General features: G+C 34.0%; 1 protein-coding gene across 50 annotated transcripts in view; it reads right to left on the bottom strand.

Moving 5' to 3' along the window:
• Positions 1–24,323, bottom strand: part of RIMS2 (regulating synaptic membrane exocytosis 2) — a 448,206-nt gene that overhangs the window by 164,248 nt on the left and 259,635 nt on the right. For 26 of the 50 annotated variants that reach the window (XM_027657144.1, XM_027657151.1, XM_027657195.1 and 23 more), the window contains 2 exons: positions 10,564–10,632; positions 1,543–1,699 (listed from right to left, as the gene is read on the bottom strand). In XM_027657144.1, the coding sequence (XP_027512945.1) occupies positions 1,543–1,699; positions 10,564–10,632 (226 nt within the window). Of the gene's footprint in view, positions 1–1,542; positions 1,700–10,563; positions 10,633–17,680; positions 17,708–24,323 lie in introns of all 50 variants that reach the window. The other 24 variants (XM_027657142.1, XM_027657165.1, XM_027657167.1 and 21 more) reach the window with 3 other exon arrangements.

The raw sequence follows: 24,323 nt of genomic DNA, 5'->3' as shown, positions 1-24,323 counted from the left end.
GAAATAATACATTATTACATAAATAATGCATTTGATTCTGATACTGTAGGAAACAGCTGCAATAAATTCAAAACTATATTTAAATATTTAGCTTTACAAATAGTGTTAATTACTAGCTTGGGTAAAAGTTCTGCCCAAAATGCATACAGTATGCATGCACACATGAAAACACAAACATACACATACGAAGAGATTTTGCTCACATTTCCGTTTTTATCCAAGACAAATAAACCCTGGAGATTTAGCATAGGCAATTACTTAGGCTGAAATCAGTATAGTAAAAATCAGAACGGGTCCCTTTGTATCTACTGTTTATGTCTCATTTCGAGTCAGACTGTGTGGTTTAAACGGGTGTAGATTTCAAGTAGAAACACACAGTTTCTCCCTTTTAGCTGTATGAGATGATATGGGATACTTTGGGACCCTAATACCTCACTAATGCAAAAGGATATCATAAAGTGTACATTTATTAGAGGAAATGGGAGGTAAAAATGAAATTAAAAAGTAGGAAGTCAAGAGAATTTAAAGTTAACAAAAAGAACAAAGATAACAGAAGGGGAAGCAGAGCACAAGAGAATCAGAATGGCTGCAGCAGAAAGGGATAGACATGTTTACCTGGCAGGAAATATTGGATACCAGATCTGAACTCTTAAAAGGAAATTGTGAACATTATGGGCAAAAGAAATAACTTCCCCTTTCATTCCAACTGAATTAAACCATTTGGAAACCTATCCATACATAGCAACAAAAGTGCTGGAAAACAGGTTTCATTCCTGTTTACATCTATCCTTCTTAAGAAAGTTTATTTTGCAGAAGTTTTCTTAATTCTTGCTTAAACAGTATATTGAGTCAAGTAGAGGTCATTACCCAAAAGGGACAGTTTTTGGAAGAAATTTCCTGATCTTTGTTTCACAAGATAAACAGTTATTAGAGACCTTCTAAGACCAGGAGTTGACATTTTTCAATATAAAATTGTATGTGTGTCAGTTTATCCTTGATGCTTGATAAAAGTATGAAAAAACTAGTAGAAAGCAAGGTACTGCAGGCAGGAAGTGCAGCTCTCCCAGAACCTTGACTCTGGAAAGGGTTGAAAGGGTTGAAAACATCCATTGTCAAATGAATGTTAAGGGAATGTCAAACCATCACATACTATAAAATATGGCACCTTCTAAATAGCTCTAGAAAATGAAAATACGGAGAATATTTTCCTTTCCTTAGATTGAACTGCACTGATTTTTGATGAAAAATTAGGCAAAAATAGGCATAAGTAATTATATAATCATATATATTTATATATAAAAATATAGAATTATATAATCATATGATAAAAATAAAATAATAATAAAGACTATAAACAAGATAAAATTAGGTATAAATTAGGCACATCAGTATAACATAAGAACAAACATTATTGGCTTTATATAATTTTTTAAGATCTAACCAGTTCCTTGCCATTTTGAAAGTCTGGAGATTCTTTCCAGCATTGGTACAGGATCAATACCACCAAAATGTATATAACTGTGTAGTTAAACAACAGTTTACCTTTGTGGGGGAGGGACACTGGGAGACCACGATCTAGTCCGTCCTATACTATCTCCACGGTGAGGGGACCCTGATCGAGAACAATGATTAGATGACATAACTTGTTCTGGCACTGATAATGTTGAACTTTGAAGATCTCTCCCATTATGTCGATAATCTAAAAAGAAATGCAAATGTTCAGTGAATCTGAAGTTGCACTTTTTAATTTCCTACTGTAACTGTAGTAGTGAGAAACACAATAAAAGATGGAATTTGATCAAGAATGTTATTATGTCTTCTTGTGTTCTATAATAAAACATACGTACCTAAAGTTGACTCCTGTTGTTACAATTTACTGTAGTACTGATACAGTTCCTATAGTTATACTTTAAGAATACAGAAATTAATTACATATGCACCAAAATGGGGATTTAAAACAATAAAAATACTCAAATTTAAATTTATTTGTGATTGATACGATGCATTAATAACAAGACTAATAAAACTTATTTTTTCCTTTGTATAACAAAATTATTACTTTTTTAATTAAAATTATATTGCAACCATTGTGTGTAATGTATTTCAAACAAAAATGCCCACAATTAAAAATTAATCTAAAGTTCAGTTTAAAAATTTGTAGTAGGAAACTACTATGGAGTTAAAAAAAGAGTTTGAGTTTAAGAAAGATTTGTATATCTGAAATGATTAAAGTAACAAGAACTCGATTATATCAGATTTCACTCATGATTCTGAATTAAAACACAATATTTCCTTCACAAATATACAAGCATCCTGGACCTAATCTTGAATTAGGATAACAGAAGGCATAAATGGTCTCAGCAAAAGTCTTCCAAAGGCTACCAGATGGACATTTTACACAGGTTTTTAAGAAGAATTCTTTTAAAAACTGGATTTATTAAAGTGACTGCATTTAATTCAAAAAAGTTCAATTCAGTGTCCCAGGGTGCCACGGTCTCTGAAAAAAGATGCCAGATATACAGCAATTTCAAATAAGTTTCCACAAATTTTTTGAAGATCAAATTAAAACAACGATAAGGAATGGAAGGTTTGCAATTCTTAACCTGATTACAATGTTTTGCAGAAATAAGTCTTCAGAGAGTTCCTGGTGGCTATGACTACTGATGTAACTGTCTTCTTTTATTCTAAAGACAGTAACGAAGTAAAGAATATTTAGAGAGATCCACCTGACACTGGAAAAATTCTGGTTCATAACACTGTTATTCTTTCACCATGAGAATCTTCTGAGACTACAATAGTATTTGGTCTTCTACTCCATAACTTGTTATTTTTCTTCCTGGTAAATGTTCAGTAAGGTCCAAAGCCAAACCTCATTAATTCAGTACAATATTCAATACTTGCAACTGAGTATTCATACTTATTGCATGGCCCTAGGACCAAGGATGTATATGAACAACTCTAATTCATAAATAACTTTTTCCTCCTATGTTAAGGTGTAAACTGCTTTGTGTGTATCTGGTATGTGTGTACATGGGAGAAAAAAAAGCACATCACCATTACATTACATTAAGATAATGATGTTGAGGATCAGATAGTCTCTCCTCACTACACACCAATCAAATGATGTTATGTGTAGCCTCAGTTGAGAGTCAGTAATGAACTACAGATTTTTATCTGTATGAAGTTCACTTCTTAGCATATGCACTGACAAAACATAAAAGGGACAGCGCAACATAGTTCTGGGTAAAATCACCAAAGGAGAGACAGGGGAAATTTTATCTCTGTTTGAAACAGAGTATTATTCACTCACCAGTAAAGCAGAGAAGACAAATAAATAAAGTTTTTGCAAATCAGTCTGGAAATCAAGAGACTCTGCAATTCTGTAATTCTTTAACCAAAAGAAAAATAGCTAAAGTAACAGTACTGGAGAGCCCACACTGCAGCAGGCTCCTGGCAGGACATGTGAAGATGTGCAAAGAGAAGCCCACATTGGAGCAGGTTTGCTGGCAGGACTTGTGACCCATGCTGGAGCAGCTCATTCCTGAAGGACTGCATCCCATGTGAGGGACCCACACTGGAGCAATTCGTGAAGAACTGCAGCCCATGTGAAGGATTCACATCAGAATTGCGTTGAGAACTGTCTCCCATGATAGAAACACCCCACTGGAGCAGAGGAATTGAGTGAGGGGTCCTCGTGCTGAGAAGGATGTGTGATTTGACTGACTGCAGCCCCCATGCCCCATCCTCCTGTGTTGCTGGGGGAAGAGGTAGAGAATCAGGAGTAAAGTTGAGCCCAGAGAGAAGGGAGGGGTGGGAGGAAAGTGTTCTAAAATTTAAGGGGGGAGGTGGTATTTTCTCATTATCCTACCCTGATTTGATTAGTAATAAACTAGATTAATTTCCTGAAGTTGTCTGTTTTGCCCATGACAGTAACTGGTGATGGATCTCTCCCTGTCCTTATCTCAACCCACAAGTCTGTTACGCTTTTGGTTCAGGAGAGGAGTGATGGAGTGGCTTTGGTGAGCACCTGGAGTCTAGTCAGGGTCAATCCACCACACACATATGTGAGTAGCAAGTTATTAAGAACTTCTATATACTGAAATAAAAAACATGATTTACAGTACAAGTACACAGACAGAAATATTGTCTTATTATCCTAATAACACGTATCTATTGATATAAAAAAAGCAGAGATGGTTTTTTGTATTCTGGGTACAAAGGGAGAATTTGTTGCATTTGGAGATTGAAAACAATGAAGAGCAGTAATCTGAAGAAATAAGAAAATCCTTTAGAAAAAAAATCAACAGTTTATATAATATTTGGCATGTACAGACATTGAAGTACAAAGGGAATGAGCAATAGCATAAGTATTCTACCTGAATGAACATAATGAAAGGCAAGGTAATCAGTTAACAAAACACCAAAACCTCCTTTGTCTGAAAAATTCCTAGAAGTGAGAACTAGTAAATCAAAATTATTGTATTTATTAATTCTATATAAAGAAGCAAATCTTTATATAGAAACAAATTAATTCCTTTGAGAAAAAAAGCCTCCTCCAGCTCTAACTTGTTATTGTAGTTGACCACTTGCACAGTATTGTTGCAAAAAAAGTTTATGATTATGTAATTAACTGCTAAGTCTAATCTTGATCAAAACTGGGGTTTACATTAAACTGGAAACAGATAGGCATTTCTTTCTGGTAACTATCACTGGTTCTGCTTCCTTATGACATATCAAAAGGCAGAAACTATCAGCATTCCCAGTAATTCTGCATCAACAAAACTAGACCTGTTTAGCTGTGTTCAAAGAAACATTATTTTCTATGCTTTGTTGCCAGAAAATAAACTTTGAAATTCATGACTCATTTACTCAAAACAAAAATTACTATATTTATAAACTTCTTTTTAGGCAACAGGTCACACATTCAAGAGTAGCAGTTTCAGTAGGGCAACCCACTAACATGAGATAATTCCAAAGTCATCTTTTGGTTTTCTAGAGTTAATGTAGCTGATTTAACTGCCTGTACTGTAGGTGCGATTTAACTTCAATTTCAAAAATATTCCATGTCCTGGAAACAAGGTTAGTGAAAGTAGGTAAAAATATATTCTTGTGGAAGGAAATTATAGACAGAAAACAGGTCATAAATGCAGCTTGACCAACGAGTTGGTATTGAGCAAAGCAGATAATTATTTCATGGCTAGGCTTCGCGAACGGAGATTTCGCGAACAAAGATAATTATTTATAGCAGTAGTAAAAACAGGATAAACATTGGAATCTGCTTGCAGCTATAAACATTGAGTCATTACCATAGAATCAAAGGCTTTATAACTATGGCAAGCCTCTTAAATCAACGTAGAGAGCACACAGAACCTGATAATCAGTATAATCAGCGATAAACAACTTGAGCTGTAGACGCCTAAAGATGGGCACATGACAAAGATATCCTCAATGCCACCATCTTTTTCTTTTCATGGGAAGTTTTCATTAAAAAACAATTCACATCAAAAAAGGGATATTACGAGGCACACTACATACAGCTTATTCGGACCTGAAGATTTAATTTTATTTGTTTAAGGGGAGGCAATTAATATATTTGACTTAAATTATTTACCCACACAGCATGGCTTTACTATGCAAATATTATGCTACGAAGGGTACATGTTCCATAAATACTGATATTAATGAATTCTTACCAAATTCTGCAGTTTTCAGGCACAAAATTGAAGAAAATTACAAACTTCCAAGTATGACGTTCATATCAACAGTCCTAAAATAACCCTAAAAATATTAACTGAAGTGCAATAATGAAGATTTTAATTCAGGTGCCTTGCTGCTTTGTTGACTTGAAAGAAACTCCTTGTATGAAAATTGTTCTAGAAGGACAATACTAGAATTTTTGTTTTTCACAGGCAACACAATTGACTTGTTTCTGACACTGATGCTAAGTGGTGTTTTCTGCACTTTAGCATCTGTACTTGATTGAGGCATCAAGCTTTCTCTATATCAGATATTTAACTTTTTAACACTCACTGCGGTTGGGCTTAGAACAAGCACTAATTAAAATCAATTTTATAATTATATGACCAGAAATGCTTAACATACCAAGATTTCACACATGGGTACTTTGGAGAGAGTTCAGTTCTTTTATACAAATGTACTCAGCTTCTGTGGTGATTTGAACATCTAAATGAAGAATTTGGATGTCCTCTAAAACAAGTGCTGACAGTAACTGATAAAATAAATTGAATTATTAATATCTGAGTAGTCTATAAATTGAAGATACATTGTTCATGGCTTTGGGGAATTTTTTTGCATCATAATATTATTCTACAAATGTGGGAAGAATGAATGTGTAGTTAAAGGAACAATATTACAGTAGGAACAACTGGTTACTTCCTGTGTAGTAACTCAGTTCCTTAGAGGTATTTTTAGCTCTACAGCACTGATGGTATTTACAGGCCCATCACACTTGAGACAATTCTTTTGATCATCAAGGCGTATGGAAGAGCATTCCCACACAGTAATAAACCAGAGCTTACTGTGTTTTCAGTCCTGTCCCTATACCCAGTAAGACTTGCAAAGTCTGGGGGGAAAAGGAACCAAACTACCCGTTACTATACAGATGTTTCTTCTTAGTTAAGTACTCATCTGAGTATATTTTCATGTGTCCTGCAAGTCAAATTAGCCCCCTTCTCACACTGTTGATTAGAATTTATCAGCCTTTTCATGTAGCGTCTCCTTCTTAGAAGTGCTCATCACCACGATTGTAATTCACCCCAGCTAGGCTTGCCCTTCTGTGAGAAGTATCCATCAAGAGCATCTCTGATAGGAATGCAGCTTCACTGCACATTTCTGTTGCCTATTATGTGCCTTTGTTGCTCTGTAGGCATTAGGACTGTGATAGAATAAAAACTAACATGCTGAGCTCATACTTGCTTAACTTCACTCCAAAAGAATGCTACTGATAATTACTAATAATCTGAAAATAAAACTTTGATTAAATTACATTTTTACTTTCAGAGTGGAGTGATATAGCTTATATTTAAAAATCATTTAAAACTAGTTTTAACTAGTTTTTAAAAAAACATTGAGAGAATTTAGATGCTTGAAGAGGAAGATGACAGCTGAGGAAATGATACTAAAGATTTTTTTTAGCAGTAAAAATGCTAAGTTAAAAATTCAAATAGTAAGACAACAAACACGTAAAAATAAAAAGTATACATTAAGAAATGAAACCAAAAATGCAAGGAGAAGCTTGAACATGTACCCTTCATAGCATAATATTTGCATAGTAAATCCATATTGTGTAGATAAATACTTTAAGTCAAATATATTAATATTCTCTCTTAAAACAGATAAAATTAAAACTACAGGTCTGAATTATAAAAATGTGTATAGAACTCTAAGCATAAAAGTAACGTATACATAATTTATTTAAAAGTAAGAAAAATGATTAAAGATCTATTGACTTAAAATGTCAGCCATTTTAACATGGTTTGAATTTCTCTTCCAATTTGGGGGGGATTTTTGAGACACATAAACTATTGTTTTTAACTCAAGGGAGAGAGAACCTGGAAAGAACAGATTTTAGAGCAGGACATTGAGTGTCAACATATAATAAAAGAAGAAGGTTGTGAGTGTTTATGTCTGTAGTTACTGGGCTTTTGGGTCACTGCAGGCTCTCATTTAAGGCTAGCTAGTGATCTACAATGAAATCCATATTTTAGTAAGGATAGAAGTCACACACTTTATGTGCTAATGCTGTGTCTTTCTATAGGCAGTTGATTCCAAGCTATAACCAAAGTGTTTGTGTGTTCTGTATCTGCTTTGAGAAGCAATTATCAACAAGATTCAAGTATAAAAATTCAGCTCACACTACTAGCAAGTAAAGAAAAGGATTTTTGTTTCCTCTGCGGGGAGGGTTGCAACTTGACAATGAAGGAATTCTTTTGAAAAAAGGACTCCTCAGGTGTTTTGAGAAGTGAAGTAAAAATGGATAATTGCTTTTCATTCTTCTTCAAACACAGAAATAATAATTTCTTTACTGATTGTTACTGGGTTTTTTCTAATTTACTTGGTTATAACTATCCTCTGAATAAATATCTTATTTGTATTCTTATTTCCTCCTGAAACATACTGTTATCTTTTGCATAATGATAAAAACTTATCACTATAAATGTATTTCGTCTCAAGGCTGTGGACTGCATTCTTTTACTTAGTAAAGTTCTTCTCTACAGAGACTTGCAATGCAGTTTATACAGAATTCACTGCCTTACATTCTCCCACAATACATCTGTTGAAACACCTCAGATTAATAGCATTTCATAATACACTGTAATGCTGATGAGATATTGCTGTAGAACTGAATTTTAAACATTAATATCTCAATATTTTAGTCTTACAAGAATTATGAGAATTTTATGATTAAATGGTCTTGACAATACATGTCTCTGTTCATAAAGTCAGACTCAGTGGGTTTCTTGTACTCAGTAGGTTACAGCAGGTTCAACATAAAACTATGAAGTATCTGGCAAGAAAACTATTTAGAAATTATCGTTCATATTCATTGAACTTGTTAACTATAATGCCCAATGTTCAATTTTGGACACTAGAAAGAAAAGAAAAAAAAAAAAACAACAAAAAGCCACCCTCTTTTTTTCTGAATTGTATTTAGTGTTGTAACCTAAATAATGTTTTGTAAAGTGCTCTGGAATTTTTCAAAAATCAGTATAAAAATATTGTATTGCTTTTATCAGCAAGAGCATCCTAAAGGGCATGTGGAAATGCTGATGTACATCCACATAGAGCTGCTGGTGACAGACAACTTTGAGGGTCAAAGTTTATTATTCAGGACACCAAAACTAATGCTTTAAATGGTTTGAGGGCTATGCATAAGCAATCTAAAGACAAACACAGAACTGTTAATGCTGCTCCTTCTGCTATCCTGTGCTGACTAAATGCAGCAAAGATGAAATATAATAGATCTGTTCTAGTGTTTCTGATCCTATGATGAATGTACATTATATTTGAATAGAGTTATTTTAAATTCTTCTAAAAATTTCTTTTTAAATACGTAATATCTTATAACTCTTTGTTACAGTTGCTGGTGTAGAATACACATGTAGCCAGAAAAAAAGACACAGAAGTTTTTCAATCTATTTATCATTGTTTTCTTAAAAGCCTTTCCTCTTGACAGAAACAAGAGACTGATATTTATTTCATTTTTCTAAGCAGGCTGATCCAAGCCACAAGAAGGGATGGCTTCTGTGAATAATTTTTCCAAGAGATGATTAAATATTAAAATGGTTTGAATTGGAAGGGAACTTTAAAGGACATCTAGTCAACCATTATGAATAAAAGTAAATTAAACAGGAGCCAAAACAGAATTCCTGTTCTTTAAGGTTTCTAGAGTTTAGTTCATGGGTGCAATACCTGGAACATGCATTAATTTTACAGAAAGGATCACTGAGAGTACTCAACAGATCTTAGCAAATATACCTCATGTAATACAGTATTTATATGGCAGACAGAAAAAGAGCAAAGCGAAGTGTCATGTTAAATAAGACCGGAAAATACAAAATGAAAGAACTGGGGTAAATAAGAAAGACAGAAAACAAAGAGAGACAAATGGTTTCATGCAAAGAAGGTATATATTTAAACTAAGATTGTGATGAGTCTGCAAATGTGTAGAGGAACCTTAAATGAGAGAGGGATGATAAGGAGAGTGGACAATAAGAGAAGGACAAACCAAAAGACTTGCAAACACAGAGACAGCAGCACAAAAAAAGAAAGGCAGAAAATTAATATTTCGAAACCAAAAAGATCATCAAACTTCCCTACCACACGGACAGGTTGAATTAAATTGCAACTAAGGTGTAGAATTGTCAGTAAAAATTCAAAAGCTAAAAGATCCTAAAGGTACATCAGAAACTCAGGTAAGGGAGGTAGACTTATTCACTGAACTGTAAAGACCATAATTTTACAAGTTGTCAAAGTATGAGTTTATCAAATCATAACATTTTAAATCTAGATATTTCAAAAGAATTTCCCTGATGTTCAAGCACCTGGCAAAACTCAGTACCTTTTTCCAGGACAAGAAAAAGATAACAGCTTTAAAATGATGCCACAGTAGGCACTCTAGAAATATATCCATCAATCCCCCTTTTTCCCTACCATTATTATAAGGCTCCAAAGTTAAGTTGATACATTTCTAATTTAACTCATCAACAGCAATATGGGAGCCCTTATTTTTGGGAGAACAGGCAATCTGAAAGCCTTAGGGCCTATTAATCAAATGAACATTTCTAGGCATTTAATAAAAACAGTACTTTTATGCTATTTTTTCATTTTATAAAAGCAACAAAGAAATTCGCACTGATTTTTTCCCCTCTGTTAGTAATTTTTGAGGTTAATATATATTACTCATAATACTTATTTTGTCTCTTGAAAAAATATACATTTAGGTCCCACTTATTATTCACTAGAAAAACATAAAATTCATAATAAATTATAAATAAGTTATATTTCTACTGAAGATAGACAGGTAAATTTAGACAGCAATACCTGAAACAACACCAATTCCATCATCACAGTCATAATCAGAGACTTCACTGTCGCTGATTCTTTTGGATCCTGGGGAAAAAAAAAAGAAATTTATCATTTGTCTTCCTGTAAGTTAAAACTATCCTCAGACAAGAACACATAAATATGTACAGATTTCATCCTAGACAATGAATCATTAATATCAGCATATAAGGTTAATTATTCATGTTACATTATTGTAAATGTGTTAGTTTGTACCAACTATTTTCAGCTAAATCTTTAACACAATATAAAATGAAATGCTGAAATACATCTCCACAACACTGTTTTTATGAAATATTTTCATGTACTTCATATCTATATGTATTAATTCCATATATACACTGCATTCACACTGTTCATCTTTCAAGTTTTCATATAATGGCACCATCACTTCCTAAAGTCATAAAAATTAATAATAGCAATAATATTAAATAGATGTAGGATTTTCTTTGAGGTCTTAGCAAGGATTATCAGGAGAACAGGCAGCTTCACGCATATAGTGTGCCATTAAAAACAAGCAAACTATTAAATGCTTACAGATGTACTGTAAAAGTACACCTGCCAAAATAACTAGAGCTTAGTTGGAGAAAGTAGGTTGCACAACCACAATTAGAGTCAAAATGCAGGATGAGTATATACATCAGTTTGTGTTTACCTTAATTTTACTTCAGTCTTCTGTGGCATCTTTTAAACAGCATTTGATTGCTGAGATTAGAATTAAGCACTGGCATGTGAATTCTAATTCTAATTATTCTAATTCTAATTATTCTAATTCTAATTATTCATTTACTTATTTTAAACGTGAAAAACCCCTGTTCTTCACCAAGATGGTGCGTCTATTCAAATTTTCTGGCCATCTAAAAATAGGTAACTTGAAGGTTAGACTAGAAGGTAGAAACTTTAATTATCATCACAATTTCAATCATGTGCAAGATTTTTTTTATTCCTGGCACAGCACAATTTATTCTGAAACACACACACACAAATACAAGTAAAAACTGGAAATAAACCTGAAGAAGCCCAGGACAAAGCAGTACTAATGCTCTATCTGGGTAACTGGCACAGGAGGATCTGTAGTCTCCTTGTCCCAATAAAAAACTGGAAGAGCAAGTTCTAAGAGGATTTTTGACAAAAATAAAAAGTTTTCAATTTAAGGAAATGTTAGAAATTATTGGAATTAGGAGAACTGCTGTTTTTTGTAAGACTGTCTAACATTTGTCTACCCACCAGGGGATAGTGGAAGGTCCTTCTTCAGCGGAAAGAATGTGCTTACAAGAACTGTATGAAAAAAGATTTCTGTGTTGCACCCTTCTAGTTTTTAGCAGGCAGGGATCCTGGCAACTGAGACTTCTCCTAAGCTTTTTTACCATAAGTAAGTAATCTACTCATTCTCCACAAATTCATATAATTTCTTTTTGAGTCACAGTATTTTCTTGGCCTCTGTAATATGCCATGTCAATAAATTCTGCAGTTCAATTATGCATTGTGTGAAATCAACTTTCCTATATTTTATTTCTATTAGATTATTTCAGACAATGCCCTCTAAGCCTTTGTATTCTGAAAACTTGAATCAGCATTCTGTATTTTCCTATAGTCATCTCTTTTTTTTTTTTGAGCTGAAATAACAGTGTTTTGTTCCTCTGAATATGCAAACCATTCCATATTTCTGATTGTTCCTGCTGTATTTGTTTGTATGTTTTCTAGTTCCTCTGTGTCCTTTATGAGAAGTAGCAAGTGATTTCAGCAATTCAGATGTGGGTGTATGAATTTATAAACTAGATTGCAGAGTACTTCTTTGGGGGAAAATTTCTCCGTTTAAAAATTATTCAACTAAAAAATGGTATGAGTGTGATATGTGCTAATTCTTAGAGAACAATCTTGTCTTCTAGTACACTACGCAATTTCAGTAAATTGTGGTTATTCAATTGCAGTAAAGGTTGGTGCTTTCCTCACAAATAGGAAATTAAAATAAGTACAGGGAAAGTCATGCAATTCTCATATGGTAGAATTATTAGATCAATTTATTAAAAAATTTTAGAAATAGCCATGCTACAATGGGTGGGGGACAGGTGTCTTTGAGTTAAGAAATAACAGGAAGTCTTTCTGTAAAAAAATAACAAGAAAGTGATGACCATTAGCCCTCAAGAAAACCCAGAAGATGAGGGCAGGAGTGAAGGAAAAGATTTTCACCTCCTCTGATTATTTTCTTACTTATAGTATTACAGAGACCCAATAAAAATCCTTCTTTCTTCCCAAAGAAAGCATCCATTCCACCTGTGATGCTGTTCCTGCTGCCATTTTCGGCAAAGCCTTCTACTTGTGTGCTGATATACATGCCAGTGAGCAAGCAGGACTAGTCTCCATTTTCCTTTGCCACTGATTCAAAACCAGGTCATTAAAGGACAATATTTGTGACCAAACACTAAGCAAAAGAGCCATACTAGCTGGCTGGGGTTTGGCTGGGGTCTGAAAGGCTTCTGCCTTTGGGGGCAGAAACCCACGAAGTGAGTGCTAAGCAGTGTGATTTTATCCTCTGGAACCCCTGACACTGCTCTGGCAGCGGGTCTGTGGTTGCTGTACAGAGATGCCAATAACAACACTCAGGCTCTATCAGAGAGAAGACTGTGGAACCTGAAGCTGAGGAAAACTGAACAGTTTGCTGATGCTCATCACGTGGATGCTTGGAAAGGTTTGTATCGTGAAAGATGTAAAAAGGCTGAATCAACTGTGATTTCAATGGATATCATTTACTCATCATGTAATTCATTCTTATGAATGAATCTAATTAATTACAACTGAGGTTGCTTTTTATTTATGTTTATATTTACAGCTAAGCACATCTGCTTAAATATATTTTTAGAATATTCTGTATTCTGAAGGAAAAATTTCCATCTTTGAGGACGAAAATAGCAAGCTGTTGTCACAGTGGGCTATAGACTTCCCAGCTGTGTAGCTAAAATTATGTTGTTGTAGTCACAGGATACATCTGGCAGAAAGAAAGATTAAGAAACAGGGCTTTCTTTCTCTCTCTCTCTCTCATTCTCTCTCTATCTCTCTGTCGCCCCAAGTGAGATCCATCTGCTCTAGAATCTCCTAATACTCAGCTCTAAATAATCTTCCAGGATCTAGAGACCCTTTTCTCTTTTTAAGTACAGACTTCTATCTTTATTCCCACCCAAGCTTCAGGAAGAACTGGGGCATGGGGAAAGTGAATGGCCCAGGACTGAGATGCGCCAAAGGATGGGAGTAGAGGAAGAATAAAAACAAGGGAAGAATCAAATTTCAGTGCTTTCCCAAATTGCATTTTTTACTGCAAAGAGCAGGGTGTCTAGTCATAGCTGACATTGCTTAAATATGAAAACTTTATCTGTAAGATGACATATGAAGCTTGTTCACACCATCTCTTCTATCTCCCCAAGCTACTTTATCCCACTCTAACTACTAACAGATAAACCGACTGAAAAATGATAATCATGTTTAAGTAATATTTCCCATTTATTTACAAATGTAAATTTAAATGATGGTAAAGAATTCAGAAAAAATTCAAAGCAGAATTAATTACTTGGTTTTATCATTGGAAATCGATGTTTTCAGGAAGGACAGAGGAAGGAAAGCATGTCAATTAAATATGTAATGTCAAGAACTACTGCTTGGAATATATAAGTTCTGCAAAGGAATCAGATTATATTTATTTAAAACATCTTCCATTAACTTCAGAAATGGAACAAACTAGAATGGGCAGAGGTCAGAATCTTTTATTGAATGCAGTATTTGAAATGTCAATATAATTCCTGGCAGTTTAGTTTAATATTTCTTATAATTTTGCAAACGTAATTTCATCTGCTGTATATTAATTTTAGAAGGTAATTTTCTTTTTAACATATTGACAATGTAAATTTGAAGATCTAGGCATCAGTCCCACCTTAGCCACGTCTTTTCAAAATATTACTTTATTATCTAAGTAATTTGAATCACTGATCATAAAAATGAGAAAGAGCAATTCATATTTTTTCTGGGAAATGTGACAATGAAGCATCTCACAAATTAATCCAAATTAATATAGAGAATGAAATTCTTATTTAGCATTTTAGTGTATATCTTAAACTGTTTGACATATATATTATAAAATAGGGTATTCAAATCCATTCTAACATAAATTCAAAGTTCTCTAGAAAGCTTAAGCATGTAACACTCAGGACACTGGATGCATCAAATAAATGCATGGGTGCCAATGGTTTGCATATAATTAACTTTTTCTTTGATGGATTTTAAACATGAGAAATGGCATTAATTAAGTCTCACTGCCATTCTACTGGTATTTAGCTTACTAATGAAACTGTATTGGAGGTATTATTACCCTTTTGTCTGATAGCTGGGTGGTAACAGATTGTAAATACAGACTTCTGAACTCCTTCCACCAGGACTAACAGTTACAGACTGAAGGCAAAATAGACCCCATGCTGTATGATTAGCTACTGTAACCCTCATAAAAATGCCTTAATTCAGCATAACCCCAGGCCCAGTGAAATCAAAAGATATATTCTTATTCACTTTAGGAGGTTTTGGTTTAATAGCCTTAAACTATCAATAAAATTTTTCAGGGGCAATGGAAAACTGACTCATCAGACCTTGAAAATGCTCAGGATCCTCCTGCCCATCCACACCTACCTACTCCTTCCCTATGATGCTGCTCATGCCACCATCCCCACCAGCACAACTCTGCAAGAACATGAACACAGTAGGACTGGAAGCTTACAGTACTTTCACTGTAGCTTCCACTGCACAACTGGGGAAAAACCCCACCACCTAAAACCCATTAGGACCATTATTTTCAGTTTCCATTTAGCGAGTACTTTCTGTTTAAGTTTTTACTATTTTACCATTTACATTTTTACTTTCTATTAGGCAGAAAAAGGATTTATAATACAGCAGTTTCTTAGTATAAAAACATTTCCATTTTTCATCTTCATGGCTAGCAATAATATAAAGAAAACAACGAGGTGTTTCTTTCAATTTTATGAATTAAATATTTTTTTTTGTGTTAACTTTTCATGGGCTGCAGTGTTGGTGGCAATGAAAGCTAATAGAAATTTAAACAATGGATTTAATGGCATGCTTTAACATATGGTCAGCACTGGAGTGGTCAGGCAGTTGAACTAGATGATCATTGTAGGCCCCTGCCAAAGGAAATATTCTATTCTATTTCCTCAGAATCACATTTATATCCATAACAACATTCTAAACAGCTGGAACTCTCCCAGATGAATGAAACAATATTCAAACAAATATTTTCTTGCAAAGCAACCAAAATCTAGGAAGGGTTTCAAAATACCCTCTGCCTTCTACATGACAACTAAAGTTGGCACAGAGTTTTGCTTCATTCTATTATTAATATACAGAGGTAATAATGCAAGATATAATACCTTCTGTACTTCATATATTGCCCATTGATATTTCTGTTATAGGCCTCAAGAGAAGACCAGTGCATGAGGTTCAAAACTCTGTTAAAACCATAGGACCAACCAATATAGAATGGACTAGGACAGAGGATAGAATGAGAAATAAAATTAAGGTGAGTCAGTAAATACAGAAGGAAGTGCCAGTTATTTATGGCTCAGGAATTCTCTATTTTTCCTGGTGGAGGAAAAAAAAATAAAACTAAAAGGAAGAAGAAAGCAGACTGAGCTCCCAAGCTGGAGATCCGGTCCCTCACAATGCAGGAAGCTTTTTTTCAAGGTTGTGTAAACTCCTTGGGAGAACAAAGGCTAGTGAAGCATGCTTATAGTTCCTTCCCTGAAGCTCACAGAAGGCCTTCACAACCACTTAAAGTCCCTTAGCATTGCCTGTAATTGTTCTGTGTACAAAGCTGACATACAAGCAACCCAAAAATCAGTCTCACAACTGTCTCAAGAATTTGCTCTCTGATATTCATCCAGCCTGTGCCCGAGGGTTCTTAGTGTGAGCTAATTTCTAATGCAGTCCTGCTGTCTCCACGTGAATATGTCACTTTATTCTCCTGCACATAATAGTGGGTTTTGGACTTTTTTATCAATTTCATCTACATTGACAGAGGAGTTTAAACACCAAATTCTATTAAGTTCCTACAGATCTTTGAAAATGGTTGCTGGATAGAAGAGACAGATATAAATCAGAACTCCTTAATTAAAAAGAAACATTATCAAGCTAAATTTGTTTCTAATCCACATGTGCACAAGTACATAGATGCCACAACAAACTTGGTCTCTTCCCATGTGAAGACATTGTAAAAAAATGAGAAGAACGTGGGATAATTTCAGGAGAGAATGGAATGGAAGAAATACGGGAGATTGACGTTAGATGTAATGGAAACCAGATTTTATTACTACTGTTCTCAAGAAAGCATTACTCTGTGGGGGTTTTGTTTCTTTCCACCATATTATGAATCTATTTTCATAACAATGTGTGTTTCGTTTTTTAAACGTAACTAAAAGATAATTACTTGAACCAATTCTCAAAGAGATTCTAATAATTAAAACTTCAGGATCTGCAAAAAGTCCCACATGAAATGCACTACAAAATTTAAGTTCGTGAAAACTGCACATTATTAATTATATTTAATTAAGGCAAACTTCTCAGCTGGATTTGTAATGGGGAATTTAAAACACTATGAAAGTGTAGAAATTTGTATCCGTGTAAAGACTGATTTTGCCAGTTCTTAACTTACCCCATGTCTGCATTCTAAAAATACTTACACTAGTTCTCAAGCAGCTGTAATATAACAGTGTTCCTTTTAATATAGCTTAAGCAAAATAGCAAAATTCCTAGTATAGTTAATAAAGCTCACTACAGTTTTCCTACCATAGCTGTACCTAAAATAAAGGCAAGCAAAGCACGTATGGTGTTACAATACTGCTCCAGTATCAATACTGAGATGTTAAGAATAGAGAAAGAAAGCCAACAAAAGACTTATTACTGAAAAGCAGACAAGAAAAGCCAAGGAACTTTTAAGCAATTTAGCATGTGCACAAAAGGTAGCAAAAGCACACCAACAAAATATCAAATCATAATTTGCACGCATATGGAAGCAATAAGCATTTCTGGCATGCTTAAAATTTACCTGAATTATATGAATATAAGCCTTTATCTGGAAAACAAATATTGAAATGAAGTAGTGTCAGGAAAAAATACATGAATCAATACATGTAACAGGGATGATTAGAACCTTAAACTTCATTACAATTGTTGCCAGATGCTGAAAATTTTGATATTTAGGTCACATTCCTTCAAAATAATAAAACTCAAGTATACAAGAGAAATTAAACCACAAAAATGTCAATCACTTCTGGATCATCGGCTGTACTCAGCAGTCACAGAGGACTAGCAGAGCTATTTCAGTAAGTTCCAATCCTGAAATACACATTTTTACTCTAAGCATTTAACTTTTTAAGGGCAAAATGTATATTCACCTAGGCATACAATATGAGCTGCTACCCTTAAAGTTATTGCACACTTCTGTTGTCATCACAGCATTAGCAGAACTTTCCCAAGATGTAGTTATGAATCCTACTTTAAATTTAACAGACTCAGAAGTGCTGTTCAAGTCAATCTTTTCTCTCCAGCTAGGTCTTGATTTGGTAAATATGTACATACATAAAAACCTTATCTACCTATCATTGTTACCATTGAATTTAAGAGTCCTGATGTGTTCTCAATGATTAAATACTTGCACCATCTGATTTATTGTTTGCGTTTCTTAAGTCTGACTGTTTATGTATTTTAGCTTTCCATACAATCATACCAGTTTTTCTAAACTGGACAGAATAATAGTATTTGAATATCTGAACAGTTATGGAAATGTGAATTGCTACTTTGCATTTGCAGATTTTGTAAATATGATTTTCATCAGGTAATATGAAGAAGCTGGGAAGTCAGAATAACATTAATAGCATCTTGTCATTAGCAAGACATTATGAATATTTTTATTCCTTGTAGTTGAACAGCTCACAGACATCATCTTAAATAGAAAAGAGTGACAGTCCGTGAGTAAATAATGCACCTCAGATGATAAGACATGACAGTGTTCAGGGAAAAATGAAAATTTCAATTTCTTGCCAGCTGGTGCTGTTAAAGGATTCACTGGATGACTAAGTACCTTCTGGCAAGTCACACTTTTTCTGACATCTAGGTACTAACTATTTTAATATGTGGATCACATCACTAAATTGTCTACTACTTACAATTTCTAACTCTTGTATTATCAAATTTTTTTCTTGATAAATGTAATAAATTTTTATGTCCCAGATCCAATATTCCATTCAGCAATATAATTTCGAAGTGAATGACAGGAGGTTTTTTCAGCATCATCTAAATTTTAGATGTGATCTTTATCTTGTAACTTCTCTTAATATTTGTATCCCTTGGTACTAATCTCTGCCAGTTATGAATTTAATTAAAAACTGACTCTTATTTGGCTACAAAATGATGAAAAATGGAGTTAGGGAATTTTCCTAGTTTATCCCAACAACATCAGAAAGTCACCAAAGGTTCAAGTGTGCCACACTCACCCCAAAAAAATCCATTAACACAGTCTAGAAATTATTTACAGAGTTAAAATTATGGACTTTCTCAATTTAACTGCTTGAAAGTTCTGTAAAAGGTAGAGCTTCTGGAAGAGCACAAAAATACTGAGGTTTTAATGGGATTGAGGACCAAGGAGGCCATGTTTGTTTCTATATAATTACAGCACAGAAAGAAAAAAGTAGAATAGCATCAAAACCATTTGAAAACTTCATTAAAACTATCACATTTTTATATGATAGCTTATAATGCTTTCATAATAAAAAAATATACAAATTACCTTTAGCCTAAAAAAGGAAACTAGGTCATTAACTCGCTATTTATTAACTGCTTAGCAAGGTTACTTTATGGACTGAGTTCTTTGTTGAAAGAACATCGTTTTTCTGTCATCATTACATGACAGAAAAGTAGTTTAATAACATGATTCTATCAAGTAATCAGAGCCATATTGTAATAATCAAATTCCCTTAAACTTCTTCAAAACAGGTTTTTAAGTATTTTTGCAGTTTAATTACAATTTAATAAATTAACACCATGAGTTTCTTTTATTAGAAAAAGAAACATTTTTTATTGTTTAAGGCCTTTTTAGACACCCCTGTATCATGTTAAATACCTTTTAATTAAAGTATTTAATAAACCATAGAGGTACAATAAATAAATAAATAAATACTGGTATATATATCCATATTCTGTTAACAAAAAAATATCAATGCATGCAAACAAAGACAACATGCCCAAGGCCTGTGCTCTATAAAAGAAAGAGAAATTTTAAAGAAGTATGAAAGAGAAAAATAAGTGTTATTCTTGCTCTCTAGGGCAAAGTCTTATAATAAATTAATCATTCATAGTCTGTGCCACCGACCATAAAATGCTCCATATTATAATTTGAAAAAAGTCACTGATGCATGTTTCCATTAAGTACAATTCACTTACCTACTAGTAAACAGCATAATTATAATTTCCTCAAGTAACGTTCAGTGACATTGAAAATTATCACACTGATTTACCAAACTCACAACAACCTAAAAGGAAATTGCTGAGACAGCAAAATCACAATTCTACAGTAAAATGAGACTCCACAGACCTCCAAGGAAGTAAATAGCTTTCATTGAAGATGATTGGGCATCATTTCACAGGGTCTCAGGTTTCTCAGGATAATGTTTCAGATATATTTGGAATTAATTATTGTTAAACTTCCATGATTTTGGTACTACTAAGTGTATACCTTGATGTTCTATAATATAGACTTGGCAATTTTACCATTTAAATAATGCAAGACAGGGCTTGAATTAAGTTATAACACTCAACTCCTCTTTGGTTTGGTGGTACAGCCACAGAACATTAAAAAAACCCCTCAGCATTAGCAATGACAGGTCAATCTAAAAATGTTTTTCAAAAATTAATAAGCTATGAGGTTCTTTATTTGTGAATTCAGTCTATCAGTTTGCTTTTATTCTACTTAGATGTAATATTTTTATCATGTTAAAGTCTCAACATTGCCCCAGAAACTGCAATCTGACTGGGGAGAATGTACAAAGCTGAAAGAAGACGACAAAATTTTCCATGTGATTCAAACCACTTTGTTTCTGCATTATAGAATTCTTTTTATTCCCATCTCAAAAAATAAATAAAATTTCGAAAATAAATGTTGTATATAGTTATTTTGCACACCGTATGCAGGTTTTTTGTAGAACATAATATACTTAATTTTTTTTCCCCAGAGATTAAATACCCATTACTGTAATTTCTCTTCCTCCAGATTATTTTATGTGCCTGAAGAATCATGAAATTCAGTGAATGGAATCATTGATGAATTTCATTCTAAAAGTAATGGAAGTCAAATTCCCTTTAAAATAAAGCTACTCCGCAATCTGTTTATTTACATAATTTTAATTCTGATTGATTTGGCTGTTTTTCAGTTCTTGAAATTTGATCCACCATTTTGGACTTCTATATGTTGATTTCCAAATATATAATTTCTAAAATTTCTTAGATCTTGTTTTCAGCATTTTATCTCCCATAGTTTTATTACTTTTCCCTTACTGAGGATGCTCAAAATATAAAACTTTACTTTTCTTTTTCAAACCATACTGTGCCCTCTCACTGTAATTAAAAGTTCTCCTTCAACTGCTGCACATACCTATGCTGCAACAAGAGGTCTGAAAATGTCTGGATGTACTGCTATATGCACATTTCTTCTCCTGGTGCATTTAGCTGTTACCTACACTGCACACCCACTTGCTGTGGTCTGCAGATCAATAATTCAGACAGCTTGGTTTTAAAGCTGCAAAATCTGACTTAGAAAACTAGCAGCAGTTACTTTTCAAACCTAAGTAACTGGGAAATTCTTAAAGAACTGGAGTAAAAGGAAATCTGCTTCCAAAACTAATTCAGAGTCAATGTAAAACTAAAATCAACTGATGTTCTTCAAAATACACAATAACTCTGTATTCAGCAATAACTCGATACCAGCTCATGGTGCACAAATGTTCACATTACATGGACATAGCTGTAAAAGATTGAATAAAAATGTCTCAGATACAATTTGATGTATATCTTTATATACTGGGCTACTTCGAGAGGAAGTAATTTTTGATTTGCCAACTCATGGTATAATCCCTGTTTGATTTCTGTATCAGTTCTCAATAAATAGAAATACTAAAAATAACTTCCATCCCAGTGATCCTAACAACTATGAACACAACTTTGAAACCACATTCAATTTTCCATGTAGTCTGTATTAAGATTCTTACCTAATGTAAGATGGAAAAGTAACCTACTAACAACAGGAATTCCTAAATATTCTTTAAAATTATTTTTGATTTGCTGTTTACAATCTTTTTTCAGAAACAATATAAAAAGAACTTCACTTTGTTTGTAACTCTAGTTAATATTTTCCAGAATTCTTAATGTATATTTGATTTTATACTAAATGTTAGAGAAAATGAAGTAATTTTAAAAATTTAGTTCAAAAGTCCAGCACATTTCACATAAGAAAAAGCTTAAAATATACTCACTGGATAAACATTGTTAGTTTATGAAAATCTGAAATATAATTAGCTGAAAGACCTAGTAAATCATAATCCTATGTTCTATATTAGTTCCAGTTTCTAAGCAGATGTCTCAAAAAACACAAAGGAAAAGGTATGGTAATGATCCTTCATCACTAGGAAGTTAATGGACGGTATGGATCAGAGGACTGAGCAAGAGAAGGTGGACGGCTGACTATCAGTCTGTACAACACACTGCCCACTCAAAGATATTGAGAGATAAATATACGTAGAAACTAAGCTGCTGTCTCTGGAAGTTGGTTCCAAAAAAAATGGCATATGGGGCTGTGTGGGAAGCTTGCACTTTGCTACTGGCAATCTGTAAATAGGACTTCACTCTTCAGGGCTGACAGTCTGTTCTTCTTCAGAAACACTACAATTTAGTGATATTAAAAAGAGAATAGAAGTAAGCGGTAAGTGTAGGTGGTTCTTTTAAACTACCTTTAGAGAATAACATTTAAGTATTGTCTTCAAACATACGTGTTTATCGCTACTTGGCAATCATGAAGATAAGAAAGCTGAGATGTGTAGATGTGCATTTATACTAACAACAAACAACCTTGTAATTCAAAATATCTCTCGTCATTTCTCACACTAACAATTTTGGGGGGCATTCAATAAAGTACTTCATATTGTACTCACTAATTCTACATATAGAGGCATCACAGAAATGAACAAAAGGTAGGAGGACTGAACTGCTCAGATTTTGTGGCTCCAGAAATTGAAATCAGCCTACTCTATTAACAGCCCAGTATGTTTTCTAGGATGTGCATTGAAAAACATAAACAGACATGCTAGCCAAGCCTCGTCTTCATTCTGGAAATTTTTTTCGCATTGTCATAATGTACCACTGGATAACATTTTCTGTTTCATCATATACAAGAGTGTTATTTAAAGATAAAAAAGCATCTACAGACATGAGGAACTAATATATTGTTTAACTTAATATTCTTTTGAATCCCTCCCCAAAAAAGTAAAAAAACCAGACTTCTATGTGTTATTAATATAGTATAAATATTTTACATAGTGAAGGCAAACAGTCATAAGATATGCTGTCTGCCCTTCACCAGTCCCCTGGTGATGACATTTAGACTGGGAAGAGCCTTTTGGAGGCCATCTGGTGCAATGCCTGTTTCAGGCTTGGCTAACTTACATTGAATTGCTTAGAACCTTGTCTAATTGAGTACTGGATCTCTCCAGTAGGATGATCCACCATCTCTTTGAACACCAAGAAGTAATTTTTTTTCCATTTCAGAGGTGTGATAGCAATAAAAAAAAAGCAAAATAAAATTGTATTTTTAATTGCTAAATGGATTCTGCTGCTATTGCAGAACTCAGACCAGATGCTAAATTTCCTATTGTGTGTCTTTCCAGTCCCCAGAAGGAAGAAATTTTAATTCCAGAAGACCATGTTTTGTACATTTAAAACTATCTGTTTAAACTGAAAATTATTTATGACACACAAGTATTTAAGACATGAATATATTCCCAGACCACCACCTGCGGCTCCTAGAACGCTTCCATCAACGCTGTCTCGGTACAATCCTAAACATCCACTGGTCAGATTATGTGACCAATACATCTGTTTTAGAACAAGCAGCAGTCACTAGCGTTGAGGCCATGTTGTTGAGAATTCAGCTGCGTTGGGCAGGACACGTCTCAAGGATGAAGGACCACTGCCTCCCTAAGATCCTGCTTTATGGTGAACTTGCCACTGGCTGCCACAAGAGAGGAGCCCCAAAGAAAAGATACAAGGACTCCCTGAAACAACATCTCAGCCTCGGCCACACTGATCATCATGACTGGTCTACTCTGGCCGCAAACCAGGAGGTCTGGAGACACACCATCTATAACACTGCCGTTTCCTTTGAGAACGCACACAGGATCACTCTTGAGGAGAAAAGACAACGCAGAAAGAATCATATCCTGCTGAATACACCACCTAACGAGTCTTTCTGCTGCACCTTTTGCAATCGGATATGTCTATCTCGTATTGGACTCATAAGTCACCAGCGTGCCTGTAACAAATGTGGATAGTGCCTTCCTAAATCTTCGTTCGTGAAGCCTGGCCATGATGATGATGATATTCCCAGACCACTGGAGAAAATCCTTTATCAAATCTCAATGTCAGTA

Source organism: Corapipo altera, unplaced genomic scaffold (genome assembly GCF_003945725.1).
Source record: "Corapipo altera isolate COAL_440 unplaced genomic scaffold, ASM394572v1 52b, whole genome shotgun sequence".
NCBI lineage: Eukaryota > Metazoa > Chordata > Aves > Passeriformes > Pipridae > Corapipo > Corapipo altera.
This window is presented reverse-complemented; position numbering and strand designations above follow the sequence as displayed.